The sequence below is a fragment of the Bufo bufo genome, chromosome 10 (assembly GCF_905171765.1).
Source record: "Bufo bufo chromosome 10, aBufBuf1.1, whole genome shotgun sequence".
Taxonomy (NCBI): Eukaryota; Metazoa; Chordata; class Amphibia; order Anura; family Bufonidae; genus Bufo; species Bufo bufo.
Window position 1 is genome coordinate 142,532,026 of NC_053398.1, and position 16,412 is coordinate 142,548,437.

The 16,412-nt window shown below is 44.9% G+C and overlaps 1 protein-coding gene across 3 annotated transcripts in view; it reads right to left on the reverse strand.

Annotated features, from left to right (window-relative positions):
- Positions 1-2,089: 2,089 nt before the first annotated feature.
- ZFHX3 (zinc finger homeobox 3) overlaps positions 2,090-16,412 on the reverse strand; it is an 81,326-nt gene continuing 67,003 nt past the window's right edge. For 2 of the 3 annotated variants that reach the window (XM_040409300.1, XM_040409299.1), the window contains exons 7-10: positions 16,150-16,350; positions 13,478-13,583; positions 7,008-12,467; positions 2,090-4,060 (exon numbers count right to left, since the gene is read on the reverse strand). In XM_040409300.1, coding sequence (XP_040265234.1) covers positions 2,571-4,060; positions 7,008-12,467; positions 13,478-13,583; positions 16,150-16,350 — 7,257 coding nt within the window. In that variant the 3' untranslated portion in view covers positions 2,090-2,570. The remainder of the gene's footprint in view (positions 4,061-7,007; positions 12,468-13,477; positions 13,584-16,149; positions 16,351-16,412) is intronic. The other variant, XM_040409301.1, reaches the window with a different exon arrangement.

Consider the following 16,412-nt stretch of genomic DNA (forward strand, 5'->3'; position numbering starts at 1 on the left):
TTATTCTATTAATATGACGACTGTACAATCTGATAATGGTAACAGGCAGAGTGGACCCAGCATGCATGTGGAACCTGCATTCCCTGTATTTTACAGTGGCCATTATGGCACATAACAGGTAGTATTTAGTGTTAAGTTCCCGTCTTATAGAGATCGCCTTGACGCTGGCAGACAGGCCCAAATTATTTTGTACAAAATGTATTTGCCCAGAATATCAAATTCACAAAATAAGTGTAGCATTAGCACCAGATTATTATCTATAACTATGGCATTATTGTACATTATTTGTGTTTGCAAAGTGCTGTTGCATTGTTTTTTTCCCTTGTGTTTCTAGCCATGGCGACGTGCACCTGCGCATTGGGATGTGCTGACTGACCCCCTTTTTCATGCAGTTGTACAATCTGATATACAGGGCCATAATTCAGCAACCGCACACTTCTGTGAAGCTCCATAGGTCTATGATTATGCAGATGGGCATAAAGCAGTAATACTTGTGGAGCACAATATGGCAGCAAATGCAATGCAATGGCTCATGATGGTAGTAGTAAACAGTGATGGTCAGTTCGCAGTGTTCGCCAGCGAACACATGCGGGCTGCCATCTTTAGTAAGGTAGACTCACCCGTCCGGCGATGCACAGGTAAGCCCTTACCTGTGCCTGTGCCGGGAGCCGGTCTGAAATCAAATGCGGTCACCGGGAGCAGGCAGTTCCGAGAACAGCCCGATGAAACAAACGCTCAATAATGACCTGTATTCTCTTACCTTTCTAAAACTGTTACTGCATGATAAAATCCATACTATTAGAGTCAATAACAGAGTTATTTCTTATTTAAACTTTGACTATTGTCTTCCTTGAAGCAACCTGAGCAAAAAAAATAGCATTGCTGTAGACCAGTTGATAAGTTATATAACCACACACCAATTCCATATAACAGACATAGTTTTCCATCTTGTGTGATATACTGGACACAGATTAGTTCTTTGGATCCGTAACATGGTGGTAGCTCGTATGCGTATGTGTGCGTATAAGTCAAACAAAGCCTTCCGGGCCAACACACAAGGGAGGCTTCTCTTTGGATTTTATTTAAAGCATCAGTTTTCATTCAAAAAAAAAAAATATATAAGAAATGTGTGTGCACACGTCTGTGTGTGACAATGTATCTATGCATACATATACACACACGCATGTATACATACACATACAAATGGTTATTTTTTTTTCCACTTTTTTTTGTTTTTTCTTCAAAACAAAACAGACCTCTGCCTACTGACATGAAACAGAGTAAACAGGTAACACTGGGGATGGGAAAAGTGTGCGGATTACAAACACCAAACAACAGGGAATATTACAACCTTTACCGGCAAACCTTCTCCCCCCAAATCCCGACGTCAGGCTGTGTTGCAAGTAAAGCTCATCTGGGGCGAGGGCAGCGCCTGTAACACGCTATGTACAGCACTGCTAATGCAGGCTATGAAGAGCTATGTCTCCCACTGGGAGGGAAAAAAAAAATAAAAAAATTCTAATAAATTTATTTTTAGCAGTGAACGATCCCTGCTGGTAAGAGCCGAGTAATCTTAAAAAAAAAAATAAATAAAAAAAATAAAAAATAATAATATATATATATATATATATATATATATATATATATATGTAACAATAAAAGGGAATGGGTAGAGGGAAAGCTGTCTTTTGGTTAAAGAGCTAACAGGTTGGTTTACAATGTGGCACGTGGGGCATTCACGACCCACGACATGTGTCAAAATGAGAAACGCCTTTGGACACAAAAAAAACTTAAAAATAAAAATACACAAAGGATCATATCCATGTCTGAAAACTGTCTTGAATGAATGGCCTCATCTACAAGAAATACAGAAAGTCTGTTCATTACTCTTTAAAGTATATATATATATATATTTTTTTTTTGAGCTGTGGTTCCTGGATGTGGAAATAATAAAGCATGAATGCCACCCAACAATTTTTGTCCCATGGGAGGCATTTTTTTTTTTTAAACACAGTCCTGAATATTTTTTTTTTTTCTGCCCGGTTAAGTTAGCAATTACTTAAAAAAAAAAAAAAAAAAAGTTACTGAACCAAAAGAAAAAAAATTAAAATAAAATCATAAAAAAATAAAATAAAATAAATACATATATACACACACATATATATCCCTATCCATATATATGTATATATAAAATTCCAAGACCAGAGTCAGAACACGGTGTGAACATTTGACCTGAGAATAACACAATTCCATTGGTTTCTTCTTAACAAAGCCATTCTAGATGAGCAAAAGGGCTGCCGATCTCCACAAAAAGGGACAAGAAAAGGTTGGGCCCAGTTCCCTGTGTTACAGCCGGATGCGACACTAGGTTAAAGGGGAAGAAAACAGGGCAGTGGGTTAGGTGCAGGAATTAAAAATCCACACTGGGGGGGAGGGAGGGGTTCCTCTTTTTTTTTGGTTAAAAGCTTTGGAATTTGCAGTATTTTGTTTGTGAAACTGGTTTTGTTATTTATCTTTTATTATTTAAAATTCATATTTATTATTATTATATCATCGTCCAACTCCGAAGTCTACAGTCGTAAAGAACCCACTCCCACAGCAGTTCGAGAGCCGTCCTCGTGACAGCTTGGGTTCTCAGGAGCGCCTACGGGACTTCCCACCCTGTCAGACTTTTGGCTGAGGTCCGAATCAGATTCCTCAGAGAAACCGTCTGTTGGAAAGGAGGTCGCAACCCCTGAGGTGCTGCACGGGCTTGAGGTAACTGTTGAGGATGAGGAGAATGTGGGGAGAGGAGGTGGTTTTCTGGGAGTACTGTGAGACCAAGTCTTTGTGGAGGCGTGGGGAGAAGCAGAAGGGGAAGGAGGTGAGCGGCTGGCTTTGGAGTCAGCCGCGGACTGAGAGGTAGATGCGGTGTCAGGATTGGGGAAGCAGGCAGAGTGAGGTAATAAACTAGGGTGCTCTTTGGCATTTCTTGCTGTTCTTTTGATTGTTCTGTGTTTGTGCAAGGGTGACTCCAGATGTTGACGCAGAGCATCGCTCCCACACATAGTGGCCTCACAGCCTAAGCAGCGGTAGGAGCCGCTACTGTCACCAGTGGGGACACAGGTCACAAACTCTTGCAGGTTAACCACAGATTGGCCAAAGTAGCAGAGGGACTTCACATGGCTAATAGCCGCCTCCTCACTGCTGAAGCTCAGCTCACACTTCCGGCAGACCAACTTGTACTGCACCTTTGGGACTATAAGTGGGTCCAAGAGACAGTCTGCACCTTGGTTTTCCACTTCTTCTGGGTGCTTTTTGGAGTGCAATACCTCAAGGGCTGCAGGGTTACGTTCTTCCATCTTTGGGGAGTCTTTGGCAGGGTCTTTGTTAGAGGGAGAAACAATAGAAGGTGTTGGGGTTTGGCTTGCTTTGGGCTGTTGCTGCTGCAGTCTTTGATGGTGGTGATGTTGCTGCTGCTGTTTTTGCTGCTGCATTTGGAGCTGGCGCTGCTGCTGCTGTAGGGCTTCTTGTAAGCTTTGCTGATACTGTTGATATTGTTGTAGCAACGAATTTGGTGAAATCCCCATCAGAGCTTGGGAGATTGCTGGGTTGTAAGGGAACAGACTTTCCATTCCATACATTGGCTGCAGGTAACCACCCGGCAAGGCTCCTGGAATCTGAGCACTGTAGTAAGGAGAAAAGCCAGGAACAAAGTAAGGAAGAAACTGGCTCGTGAGCAAGGCAGATGGATCCGATGTCAAGGCTGCTTGCAAAGCCTGCAGCTGGGATGGATCTACCACATACTCCATGCCAGGCATCGAGCTGGAAGTGGATGCTTGAGTTTCCCCCTTCTCTTTCTTTAGTGCTTTCACCCTTTCCTTCTCTTTCAACTTCTCACCGTCTTTTTCTTTCTGCAACTCTTGAGGTTGGGGAGCAGGTACAGGGAGCGTCTGTGAAGGGATGCTGGGGCTTAACGACTTGGGAGGCTGTTTGTTTGGTTGCCCAGAAGTAGGGAGCCCAGGTGAAGGAACTGTGGTGTTGGACATGCCCATCACATTGGATTTGGGAGAACTTAAAGCTGGAATCAATAAAAGAAGAAAAAAAAATTAGTCAACTGAATGGTTTCGAAAAAGAAAAATGACTATTACGTATGTAGACTAACAATTTAGGCTCTGCACTCCTAATCTGCTTTCTTCATTAACAGCATATGGCGGATAACCACATGCAGTAATATTAACATAACTATTCCTCTTAAGAAAAATAAAATGGACATTTCTTCTAACAATGGCACGAATTGGCTTGCATTAGACATACCCCAAGGACACCTAATAGTAGGAGATGTAGTAGCATATGGAAAGATGCTAGTAATATAAGACAATGTCTAGAGTGAGTGGACTTGATGTGTGGTGCAGGTGCGATTCATTATGGACCATTCGGATGGATTCAGAATGTGTGGTCTCTATATACCGGATGCTATGTGGCAAGTCCAGTCACCACAAAACAATGGCAATAAATCTCACCCCATAGGCGGGAACTTGGAGAGTTCCAACGTGTTCTGATCTCCTATTAAAATAACATTACTGCAGAGCCACGAATGAGCAATACTAAAAGCATCAAATGAGTTATCCCACAAACAACATTCACCCCCGGTCAACAGGAGAAGGCATAATTACTGGTGAGGTCAACTGCTAACATCCCCGCTGAACACGAGAATGGGAGTCCCATCTTGCCCTGCTTGTGCATGTCCACTGCTGCTCCATTCAACGCTATGACACTGCCAATAATAGGCAAGAACTGTACTTGGCTAGCCTCGGCAGTCTATGGAACAGCTGTGGACATGCGTGAGCGCCGCTCCACTCAAACGGAGGAACACCCGTTTTTCGTGACTGGCAGAGGTCCCAGCGCTCCAACCCCAACGATTGGGGACAAATATCATTTGTGGAAAACCCCTTTAAGGGGCTGGAGTAAGATTGACATATGCCTTCCAGTTAAAATGATACATTGTAATGTCTGACAATGCAATCAGTAATGAGAATACGAGTACAAAGGCCTCAGCCTGGTCCAACCAGGAACGTAATAATCTATATCTGTGATGGCTAACCTCCGGCGCTCCAGCTGTGGTGAAACATGCACACTTGCTTGGCTGTTCTCAGAACTCCACAGAAATGAATGGAGCATGCTGGGAGTGGTAGTTTCACCACAGCTGGAGTGCCGGAGGTTAGCCATCACTGGTCTATATCATCAAGCATGCCTGAAGGAACAAACACAAAGCACAGACTTCTAGAACGCTTAAATCAGCTGCACTTGGCTAAATCTGCCATATATAGTGTGTATTTAAATTTATTAGTGCTTTTCCCATAAAATAATGTTCTAAAATTATCCAAAACTATGACATGAATGGTGGAAGATGGAACTTCTTAAAATTAAAGGGAATGAGTCATCAGAAAATGACCTATTGTTTAAATCAAGTTTTTGTGTTAAACATTTTTTAAGATTTTTTTGGTGGTAATTTTTAATTTTATATGTCAATAGCTGTACTAAAAAAAATAAAAAATAAAATAAACCTGAAATTCAGCAGTTTTGGTACTTCTCCACTATGACTACTAATAGGCGCCACTTCTTGGTATGTACAGTTCACGTTAATCTGCTCCCCCTTGACCCATAGGTCATGCCTAGAAAACTGTCCCATTACAGTCAGTGAGGTCCCCTCTTGGCTATTGTGTGTATGGCCCATGGTCGCTGCGAGAAAGCATCTCTCTTACCCTAAGTTCACACCTGAGCGTTTTACAGCGCGTTCCTACGCGCTGTAAAACGCACAACAAGGAGAAACCAATGCTTCCCTATGGGAATGGTTCTCACCTGGGCGTTTTACAGCGCGTACGATCGCGCTGTAAAACGCCCGACGCTCAAACAAGTACTTGAGCGTTTTTTTTGGCCGTTTGTCGTGCGTTCCTGTACATAGACTTTCGGGAACGTGCGACAATGTGTGTTCGCTTGTCTCTGTATGCGCGCTTGTAAACGCCCGTACAATCGCGCATACAGAGCGCTCCTTTCAGAACGCTCAGGTGTGAACCCGGGTAAAAGCTGTTAGAATCAGCTCATGCAAAATGGCAGCGCCCATAACCATGTTAATAGAATAAAAAAATATATATATAAAAAATATAATAATCTACAGTCAGAAAATAACATTAGAAAAAAATAAAATGTGTCACCATCTGGTTCTTACTGGAAGAAAACATTTTCTGTGATACTTCCCTTTATTAGGATTGTCTGGGGGAACATTAAAAAGCCAGAATGTGTTAAAATAAAAAATGAAGCATTACCAACCTCACCAATACCTCGCTGCTGCTCCAGTCTCCAATTTCTGGTGTTGGCGCAACAAGCAGGAAGGGGCTGGAAATACCTGCTCAGCCAATCACTGGCTGAGGTGGGTCACTGCTGCAGCCAGTGATCGGCTGTGCGGGCAGCTCCAGCCATTTCCTGTGGGTTGAGCCAAGACCAGAAAGTGGAGAGCAGTGGGGATCGGAGCAGTGTCGGAATGATGGTGGCGGGGAATTAGTGAGTAATGCTTGTTATTTTTTTAAAAATTTTAACCCATCCTGGGCTTTTAAAAAATAAAAAAAATATTCCACCAGACAACACCTTTAATATATATAAAAAAATAAAATAAAATAAAAGACTTGATAGTTGACATGTCATTACTAGGCTACATGCACACGAACGTATTTTGTTTCCGTGTCCGTTCCATTTTTTTTGCAGATAGGATGCGGACCCATTCATTTCAATGGGTCAGCAAAAAATGCTGACAGCACACAGTGTGCTGTCCGCATCAGTATGTCCGTTCCGTAGCCCCACAAAAAAAAAATAGAACATGTCCTATTCTTGTCCGTTTTAGGCATTGTTACAATGGATCCGCAAAAAAACACACAAAAAAACGGATGGCAAAACACATACGGTCGTGTGCATGTAGCCTTAACCTGATATCAGAACACTTTCACGACTACTCTCACTCATCTGGTGCCCACCTGTATTAGCAGGGGTAAATCCTGGCAAAGATGGGCTGTTGATACCGGGTAACAGTACTGGAGGGATACCTTGTAGGGATGAGTATGGTGTTGGAAGATTGAGTGCTTGTAGGGAGGGGTTTTCAAACACACCCTGTTGTTGTGGAGTCAAACCCAGAACCTCATTGGCTTTTTTAATTCTATCCAACTCTTGCTGAGCCATTAGTTGTCTAACAGTGGCCGGATCAAAGTACTCTTTCTCCTTGTCTAACTGGCTTCCAATAGCTTCCTTAACTTTGGAGATATGCTGCAGGGAGAAGATATGATCTCGCACGGACAGACGTGCGCTATATTTAATACCACACAAAGTGCACTCTGTTTTGGGTCCCTCATAGTTAGTTTGGTTTATACCGAAGTGCTTGGCCATACTAAGTTTGGACTTCTTGTCTTTTGCCCGGGCATTTTGAAACCACACTTGGACAACTCTCTTTGGCAGTCCAATATCATTGCCCAGGACTTCACACTCCAACATGGTTGGTGTTCTATAATCATTAAAACAGGATTTGAGTACTTTCAGCTGAAGATTTGTCATTTGTGTTCGAAATCTTTTTTGACCAGGTCGATCCCCACTGTCCCCAGACTTGCCAGCGGAGCCGCTTGCACCTGGGCTAGGAGAACAAGGATCTGCCAGACTGGAAGTTTCACTATAATCAATTATACCTTCATTCTCATACTCTTTGCTGTAATAGCTTGGAGCAGGGCTGACCAATCCAGAAGACATTTGGTCCTCATACTCCGACATGGCCAACATGGCAGATTTCTGCAAGCAGTCACTAGTTGCAGATGTAGATTTGTTGTCGGCCAACATGCCCGTTGTGCTGTCGTTGTCGGCATTGCCTTCATCTCCTGTTGTGGTGTCAGTTATAGCAGTATTCACTGAGGAGCAATCATCGTTGTCTAATTTAGTCTGATCAAAGCTTAAATTGACAGATGAGATGGAAGGGCTCTCAAAATCTTCCATGCCTTCTACTTTAATGGATGATGGGCTGAGCAGAGTCCGAGGAGAAAGATCTATAGATTTACTCACTGGGGAAAGGGAAATACACTGTCCATCATTGCTGTTATGTGGCAAGTTATGAAATGCATTACTGTCAAAAAGATCTTTCATGTGGATTCCTCCATCACAATCAACCAGCATTGCTGATAAATTCATATTATAGCCAGCTCGTTTTGCTTCATGCCAATGTCGGGACCGTATGTGAGCTTCCAGTGCAGTTTTTGCCTTAAATAAAGCTCGGCAAAAAGGGCAACGTCTGTGAGCCTGTGCTGGGCCAACCGCTCTAAACTGACCTTTTCTTTCCCTTGCACGAGTGTTCTGAAACCACACCTGAACCACCCTCTTCTTCAGTCCGACTTCATGGGCAATATGATCCAGCATTTTACGTGTTGGGTTAGAATCTAGCAAGTATTTCTGGTACAAGATCTCTAGTTGCTCCGGTGTAATTGTGGTTCTTAATCGCTTGTCCCTATGTGGTTCATCGCCACCTGTTCCGCTATCGTTCTCCCCTGGACTTGCACTAGCTTTTTCTTCCAGTTTTCTCTTGAGAGAGTTCATTGTGGAGGATGGTGTTGAAGGAGACGTAGCCGAACCAGTTGGCATTTGAGAAAGTCCCCCAGAAAGCAGCTGTCCAGCTAGAAGTGGATTACTGGGGTCGAAAAGCATAAAGGACATATCTATTGGTCGATCCAAAAACTGAGGATGAATAAACTGATTCTGAGCACTAAGAAAATGGAGCTGCTGATGCTCTTGCCAATGTTCAAAGGAAGGGAATGCCAGCTTGCACTGATCACATTGATATGGAATTAACTGATGTGACAAATTGGGCAACTGTTGAGTTGTCGAATGAAGGGACTTCATAGGATGGTGAGAGATCTGCACCGTGTTTGGACTTGACTGAGTCATAGAACAGTGCGAGGCTTGCGTTTGCATGGATGGAGAGGAGATTGGTGGAAGCTTTTGTGGCGTTGCACTAGATTTTTGTTCGGATTGATCCTGCTGTGGAGGTTGAGACTGTGCGCTCTGAGGCTGCTGCAGCTCTTGCTTTGGTTGCTGTGGCTGTTCTTGAGTTTGGTTTTGCTGCGTCCTTGGAAATTCAAAAGGCTTTGGTTTATCATCTTGGGTAGTGTCCGATTTAGTACTATACACAGAAGGCTCATCCATGTCCATCAAATGTTGAGAGAAAGATGTGCAGGCTGTGTTTGTAGACGTTGAAGCTGCATTGCTAAAAGATTGAAAGGGCATAGGAGTACTACATGATGAGCTTGATGGAGTCAGCAAGTCAGTAGCATCCATCGAATCCTCATTTTGGCTGTCATAATGCAGATCTTCATCTTCATCTTTATAGCACAACTTTTTCTGATGTTTAATAAGGTCAAAAATCCTCTGAAACACCAAACTGCACTTTTTACATTGGTAGTTTAAGTTGCTCGTACGGATATACCGGTCATTTGATAGCTCTCGTCTCTCTCCTTCCTTGCCATCAGCTTGGTTTTCGTAGTTCTTTCGTGCTTTTTGCCGAGCATTCTGGAACCAGACCACAATAACGCGTGTAGGAAGGTTGAGTAGATTTGAAAGCTGCTCAAATTCATCATCTTTTGGATAGGCATTGGCATCAAAAAAGTCTTGGAGAACGCGAAGCTGGTAGTCTGTAAAGCGCGTTCTGGAAGACCTCTTATTTCCCCAGTATTCATGTTTTTGAGGCTCTGGAGATGGCGGCCTAGAATCAATCTTCAGTTCTTCCAAGCTAGTAATGGGAGGATTATTAAAATTATAAGGGGAATCTTTGTTGCGTTGACGCTCCTTAAAAAGAGTGTTTCTAAACCAGTGCTTAATGACTTTTTGTGGCAATGCAGATTTATCAGCCATTTCTTTAATCTGTTCCTCACTTGGGGAATTATTGATATCGAAATATTGCCTTAGTACTCTTAGTTGATCATCAGTGATCCTGGTCCTTGGCCTCTTGTTTTGCTGCTGCAGGAGATTGGGATTTAATTGATGTTGATATAACTGGGCCAAGTCGGCAGAAAGGGTGTCTACTGACCCCAACTGTGGTTGCAACTGGGCTGGCATTGACTGCATGGGCATTGTTTGCATCATGAGCGGTGAAAAAATTGGCAGTTCCATTGGCATTGAAAGTTGAGCTAATGACACCGATGACTGTGCTGGTGAAATGCTAGGCGGAGTGAGAGAAGGAGCAGAGACCGGCATGGTTGGTGTGACAGCAGGTTGTGGAGTTGCTGGAGGAGGTGGCGGAGGTGGTGGTGGTGGAGGAGGAGGTGGCGGGGGTGGTGGGGCAGCCTCTGGCGTTTGAGGCCTCAATGGATATAACTTATCATAGTGGTCTCTGTATTGCTTGGCAAATTGTTCTAGTCGCTTAAAGGGCAAATAGCGTTGGTGAACATGCTCCTGGTGGCTTTTGAGTATAAGTATATTGGAGAAAAGCTTTCCACATGAGCTGCATTCTAATTTCTCTAAACAGTCGGTTTGTTCACTCTTCCCATTCTTTTTCTGTGCTTTCTGTTTGTTTTCATTGTATTGAATTACAAGTTCAAAACCAAAATTTTCGAGCAAGGCTTTGGTGGCATTCCCTCGAGCATCTGAAGCAATACGAGGTGGAAGCAAAAGAGTCTCTGAAGAGGAGGAACTAGTCGCAAAGTCTTTCTTTTCTTTACACTTCAAAGAATCGGATACAGACTCACTAACTGCTGTCATTTCATCCGCTCTCTCGGACAACTCTTTTTCTTTCTTTAGCTCCTTTAGACTTTCTTTCCCAGATTTGTTCTTTTGTTCTGATGGCTGCAGAAGTGTGGAGTGAGTCTCGGACATGCACGCCTGAATTTGCTGCTGTTGGAGGAGATGCGAATGGTGAGGATGAGCTTGTTGTGCAAGTTGTAGTGGAGTCTTCATGTCTTCAAGCAAACCTGCGCTACTTCCTGTCAAAGTTAGCGTGCCACTAGTCAGGGGCAAACTGACTTCTGGGTTGAACTGGAAATCCGTACTGGGGATGTAGAAAGGAAACAGTAAGTGTTGCTGCTGCTGGAGTTGAAGCAATGTCTCAGTGGTCATGGGAAAATGAGGGAGAAGAGTTTGGTTCAACAGTTGAGATTGCAAGATGGCAGCTTGCTGTTGCAGCTCTTGCTGGAAATGGGCTTGCACCTGTGCCTGGGCGTGTGCCAATGTCTGGGCTTGTTGTTGTTGCTGCTGCTGCTGTTGTTGATGCTGCCGGGAAGCTATCATGTCTGCTAATTTTTTACGGTTAACATCTTTGTGTTCAGGAGGGCAAGAAACGCCAGCTGCAATTAGACCAGTTGGGCAAGTGTTGACCACTGGTTCAGAAGGCGCTTGACTCATGGAACTGGAGCTCACTGCAGGTGTAACTGTTGTTGTACAGGTTGAAATGGTGGTGACACTGCTACTGACAGGATTTGAGGTTGTTGTGGAGGTCGCAGACGTACAAGTACTGCTGGCGCTAACTCCACTGCTGCTACCACTTGCTGCTTCTAGTTTTGCTGCACGGGCCTTTGTTTGGTGTAAAACAGACCTCATATGGATTTCAAGAGTGGAGCTCTGGCTGTATGCAACATTACAGGTGTTGCACTTGAACGGTTTGTTGTCTGGGCTACTGGTGGGCTCGGGCTGCCCAGTTGTTGATTCTTGCAATGCTCTCTTAAGTTTGTGCAGATGAGAGACAGAATTGTAATGGACCAACAGAATGTTCTTCTGGGTGAAAGACTCTTTGCATACTGTACACTTATAGGGTCGGGATGGATCCAAAAACTTCTCCATTGTAAAATTTGGGCCCTTACGGAAAGGAAGCGCTCGCTTCGGTTCAGAACCGGAGTCCTCTTGCAAAGACCCTGAATCACTCCCTGTGGGACTCTGCTTATCTTCTAGATCACTCTCATCCTCCTTTTCATCATCTACCAGCATGCTCTGATCATCTGCCATTGAAGCATCTCCCACATTTGTAATGTCTCCATTTACTAAAAGCCCACTGTACAGCTGCTGAATGTCAGACTCGCTCAGCTCCAGATGGCTGGTTTCCAGATGCTTCTTAAGAGCTTGGAATGTGCGGAAGCTTCTCTGGCAAAGACAGCACATGGTGGCAGCACGGATCACGTGATACTGTGAATGCAACTGAAGCTTTTCAATGGTCTTGAAAGCTAAGCTGCACTGGTTGCAGCGATACTTGTAAACGTGGCGATCAGAGACTGGCAATTGAGGGCGCTTGTTGTGAACTTCGTTGAAATGCGTCTGGAGAGCAGCAGAGGTTTTAAACACTTGGTTACATCCTTTCTTCCAACATAAGAATCCCGAATCTTCTCTCGCAGAATTGCTGTCACCTGCAGGTGCTTTCTGTTCTGTACTCAGCTCAGTCCCTTCAGGAACAGCTGCACTCCTAGACACCGCTTCAGCCGGTTCTAAAAAAATAAATAAAAAGAGGGAAGAAAAAAACAAGACTGTAACTATACGAGTAAAGGCCTGACTCCTAAACACACTCCTCAGCATCCCATTTAAATGCTTTTTTGACTATTTTTTCCCCCAGTAAGGCTCTAGCAGACTGCGTTTGCGGGTCTATGTTTATCATATATTGTGGAAAAAGCTAACACGCTAAATGTATCCTAGATAGGGATGAGCAAACTTATTTGTTTCATCAGCAACAGTTCTTCACCTGTGAAGGGCTGTCCCTGCAGGTGAAGAAGTGTCTACCCGTCTCTTGAATGACAGGTTCGGACACCTCACCTGGCCCTGACAATCTCGCGCCTCAGCCACTGCCCCAAGTAGCGCAGAGGCTTGGCTTCCGCTTCCAAAGCAGCGACTGTTCATGCACAGTTACCCAGAAGTATAGCGGAACATGCACCGACGCTGCCCCAGGCGCAAGATTGTCAGGGCCAGGTGAGATGTCTAGCCCTGTCAATCAAGAGGCAGGTGGGTGTTTCGTCACCTGCAGGTATCGCCCCTCACACTCTTTGCTGATGGGACAAATCAATTTGTTAAAATCAAAATCGCTCATCATCACTAAGGATGCCGTTTTTTATGCAGTTTTTGAGGCTAAAAACACGAGTGGGTTGAAAACAAGTGGAGAAGCTGTATCGGCCTTTAATACTTTGTCACCTGTTATGATCCACACGCATCAATACGTGTGAACGTGTGGCAGCGCCCTGAACCTAATATTTCATTCACCTGCGAGGCCAAAGGAGTGTCCTTTTAGCCTCCACTGGGGTCGGCATACCTTTTTTACTTTTCAACTGTATCAGGTCGCAAAACAGTTTTTAAAAATATATACTTTTTAACAATGGGAGTCTACGGGATGCCTATACGTTGCCGTACGCCGAAGGTATACACTGGGAAATCTCCCTGGTGTATACCACCGACAAAAGGCTCCAGCGCAGTGTACGCAGAGCCTAAGAGGAAGTTGACTCGCCCTTACCTGAAACCTTCTCTGTATTTTCAGAGATGGATGCAGTTTTCTCTCTCTCCGGTGAACTGACTGGTAAGAACATACTGCTCGGCATAAGCATCTCTGGAGAAGTTACCTACAGACAAGAAACAGGATCTTAAGTACAAGAGTCCAAGCAACCATCATGCCTCACCCCAAAGAATGTCTGAGAGTGTCCCCAGCTGCTCAACAAGCCCTCGTCACTCAGGAGGTGGCCTGCTCTAATTATCAGTACACACTAAAAGAATAATCTTCTAATTAATATTTTTTCCCCTTTCCACTGAATCCTGACTTTGATCACAAAGGGTGTTTTGTCACAGGCGGCCAATTACAGAGATGCACGGGAAGCCCCCCTCCTCCCTCCTCAATCTACCAAGCACATATTAACACCCCTAATTAATTCAGACTGCTAAAGATAAACGAGTGTGTCGTGTTCCTGAGTGAAAGGAGCAGCCTGTTTCCTTAAACTGAGAGATACATAGTCGCCCCCCCCATGTGCATTGTGAAGACACAAGAGATTTTTGAAAGATCGGTTATTAGGAAAAAAAAAAAAAAGCCTTGACACAATGGGGTTAATAATAAAACAGGCTCCAAAAACCGCATGGACAAAACTCGTCAGAAACCTCTTCAAATGTGGTGACAGAAGAGATGGCAAGCAAACAGGAAAACATGTCACATGTCAGCGTTCGGTTGAACAAGTGAGATATTCCAGTCTCGGCAGCGGAGGAAATTAAAGAGTGCACGTTTTTAATTAATCAGATTTTATGGCGATTTATTTGCTATCCATTATTATTTACATGTGGCATTATGTGCACAAAAGATCCCGCCTCGCGTCATCTGGGCGCTAGTATCTGTCTCGAAACGCGTCCAGTACTGTTCCTAATTAATCCGGCATACAGCGTAACCTGTGTTTTGCGCAATGACATAATCAAACAAGGGGGGAAACAAAGGCTTCTTGTCTGATCTTCTCCACTGCGAGGACATTACAGGAAGAGGCATGCGGGATCACAGGCACGGACACATTCTCATTTAAAGGCAAGGGGAGGAATATGTGTCCGCTAAATCCCCACACCCGGCGAGAGCAAAGCTGTATGCAGAGTCTCGGAGAATTCCAGCTCCACAAGACAGCTCTATAATTGTTTTCATACACTTTAATTAGAAAACCTTGCCTGGCCTTGAATAATAAGAGAAAGACTTCTGTACTTGAAAGGTTGAAGTCAATCAAGTGTGAATGACGGCAGACGAGGAGGTGAGCGGGAGACGTTGTCTGCTCTCTACTTTAATCATCTTTCCTGATTGGAATTCTGGCAGGTTTTGAGAGGTCTAATGGGCCTGCTACCTTCTCTGTGCCTCCTGCCTCCGGCATCACATATCAGCTGATCGTACCCAACCCGGCAAACAAAGCATCCAACAACCCATAGGCAACTGAAGCATGAATCAGAACTTAAAGACGGCGCGCCCGGAAAAGTGCCGGCACTGCACCTGTATCCGAGCTCCATCGCCGTCCCTCAGAGCTGAAAGCACACAGTGGCCAGCGTAAATAATGTCCTGCCTAGCACACAGCACGGCTTCTGCAATACACAGCTGCTTGGCCAGATATGTAAATTGCATCATTAAGGAGCACACTGCACCGCTCTGTGCGCCCACTGATCTCTGACTTGCGGGTCAGCGATGCAACGTGTCAGCTGGCTCTCCACTGGCTGCCCATCACGCAGGATAATTACATGCTAATTGTGTGAGGAGGCCCAGCTGATAGAACATGGCCACATTTTCGGAGGCTGTTTACACCATGCTGGGGTCTAAGAGGTGTAAGCTGGACTCTTAGGCCTGCCCTGTAACCCAGCTATTTTTCTTTGCATATTGCAATGAAGGAAGAGGGGTTGGAGGGGGGGGGGCAGCATGCGGCGGATAGATTGAGAAAATCGCCTGACAGTAAAGGGAGCGCTAAGGACACAGACAAAGAAAAGAGGAAAGAGGTCAGGAAAGAAAGAAAAAGCGAGGTCCAACATGCAAATCCCACTTGCAGACAGACTGCGTATTTCCATTACAAAGAGCGCAAAGGTTGGAGAGAAAAACTCGTTAGCAAGGGGAGGATATTAAGGTCACTTTGCATTTACACCGTCTAATTGGCAAACATGAGCCAAGCAGCTTCCACTTAAGGTCCCGGCAATTGTGTGCAAACGACAGCGGAGACAAAACGAAGGTGGCGAGGGGCCGAAAGGCAAGCAAGAGACAGCGTGGTTAAATAAGAGGGCAAGGAAATGGCTGGATGCTGCGGCCATCAAAGCCAGGACTATCCACAGCAGCGTACAGGAGTGAGGGCAGCACAGGCATACGGTCAGGGAAGCGAGGTGACCATTTGCTATGCTCGGGGCAGGCCGAGTGCACGACCGCGGTAACGCAGGATAGGCAGCAGAATCAAAGCCATGGTTGCCGTGGTAACAGACTTGACACCGGGCAGGTTGCAAAGAGCTGTCTGAGTTATTATTAGGGACATTACGTGAATACGAGAAGCACATGCGCACAGCGGTGCCGAGACCATCATCAATGACTTGGACGTCCTCTCCTGCACATGACGAGCGCTTATTCATTCACTGAAAGAATAGTCCTTTAAGATACTAGAACGTACTCCATACGACAAGAACCGTGCCCGGCCCACTCACCGTGACGATAAGCTTTTCCACGCAGTCGGGCGCCACGCTGTGCAAATGGGTGAGGTGCAGCTGCAGGTGGATCTTGTTGTTTAGCATGTCCTGGCAGAGCGGGCACCTCAGCATGGGCTGGACAGAGTGCTGGGTCATGGCGTGGACTCTCAGACGGTTCACATCCGAGTTGCTGTACTTGCAGTATGGACACTGGTAGAGCTGAGAGGGGCCGACAGTTAGTAATGGATCGCAAAAAAGATGAGCAGAAGCCATAACGGCGG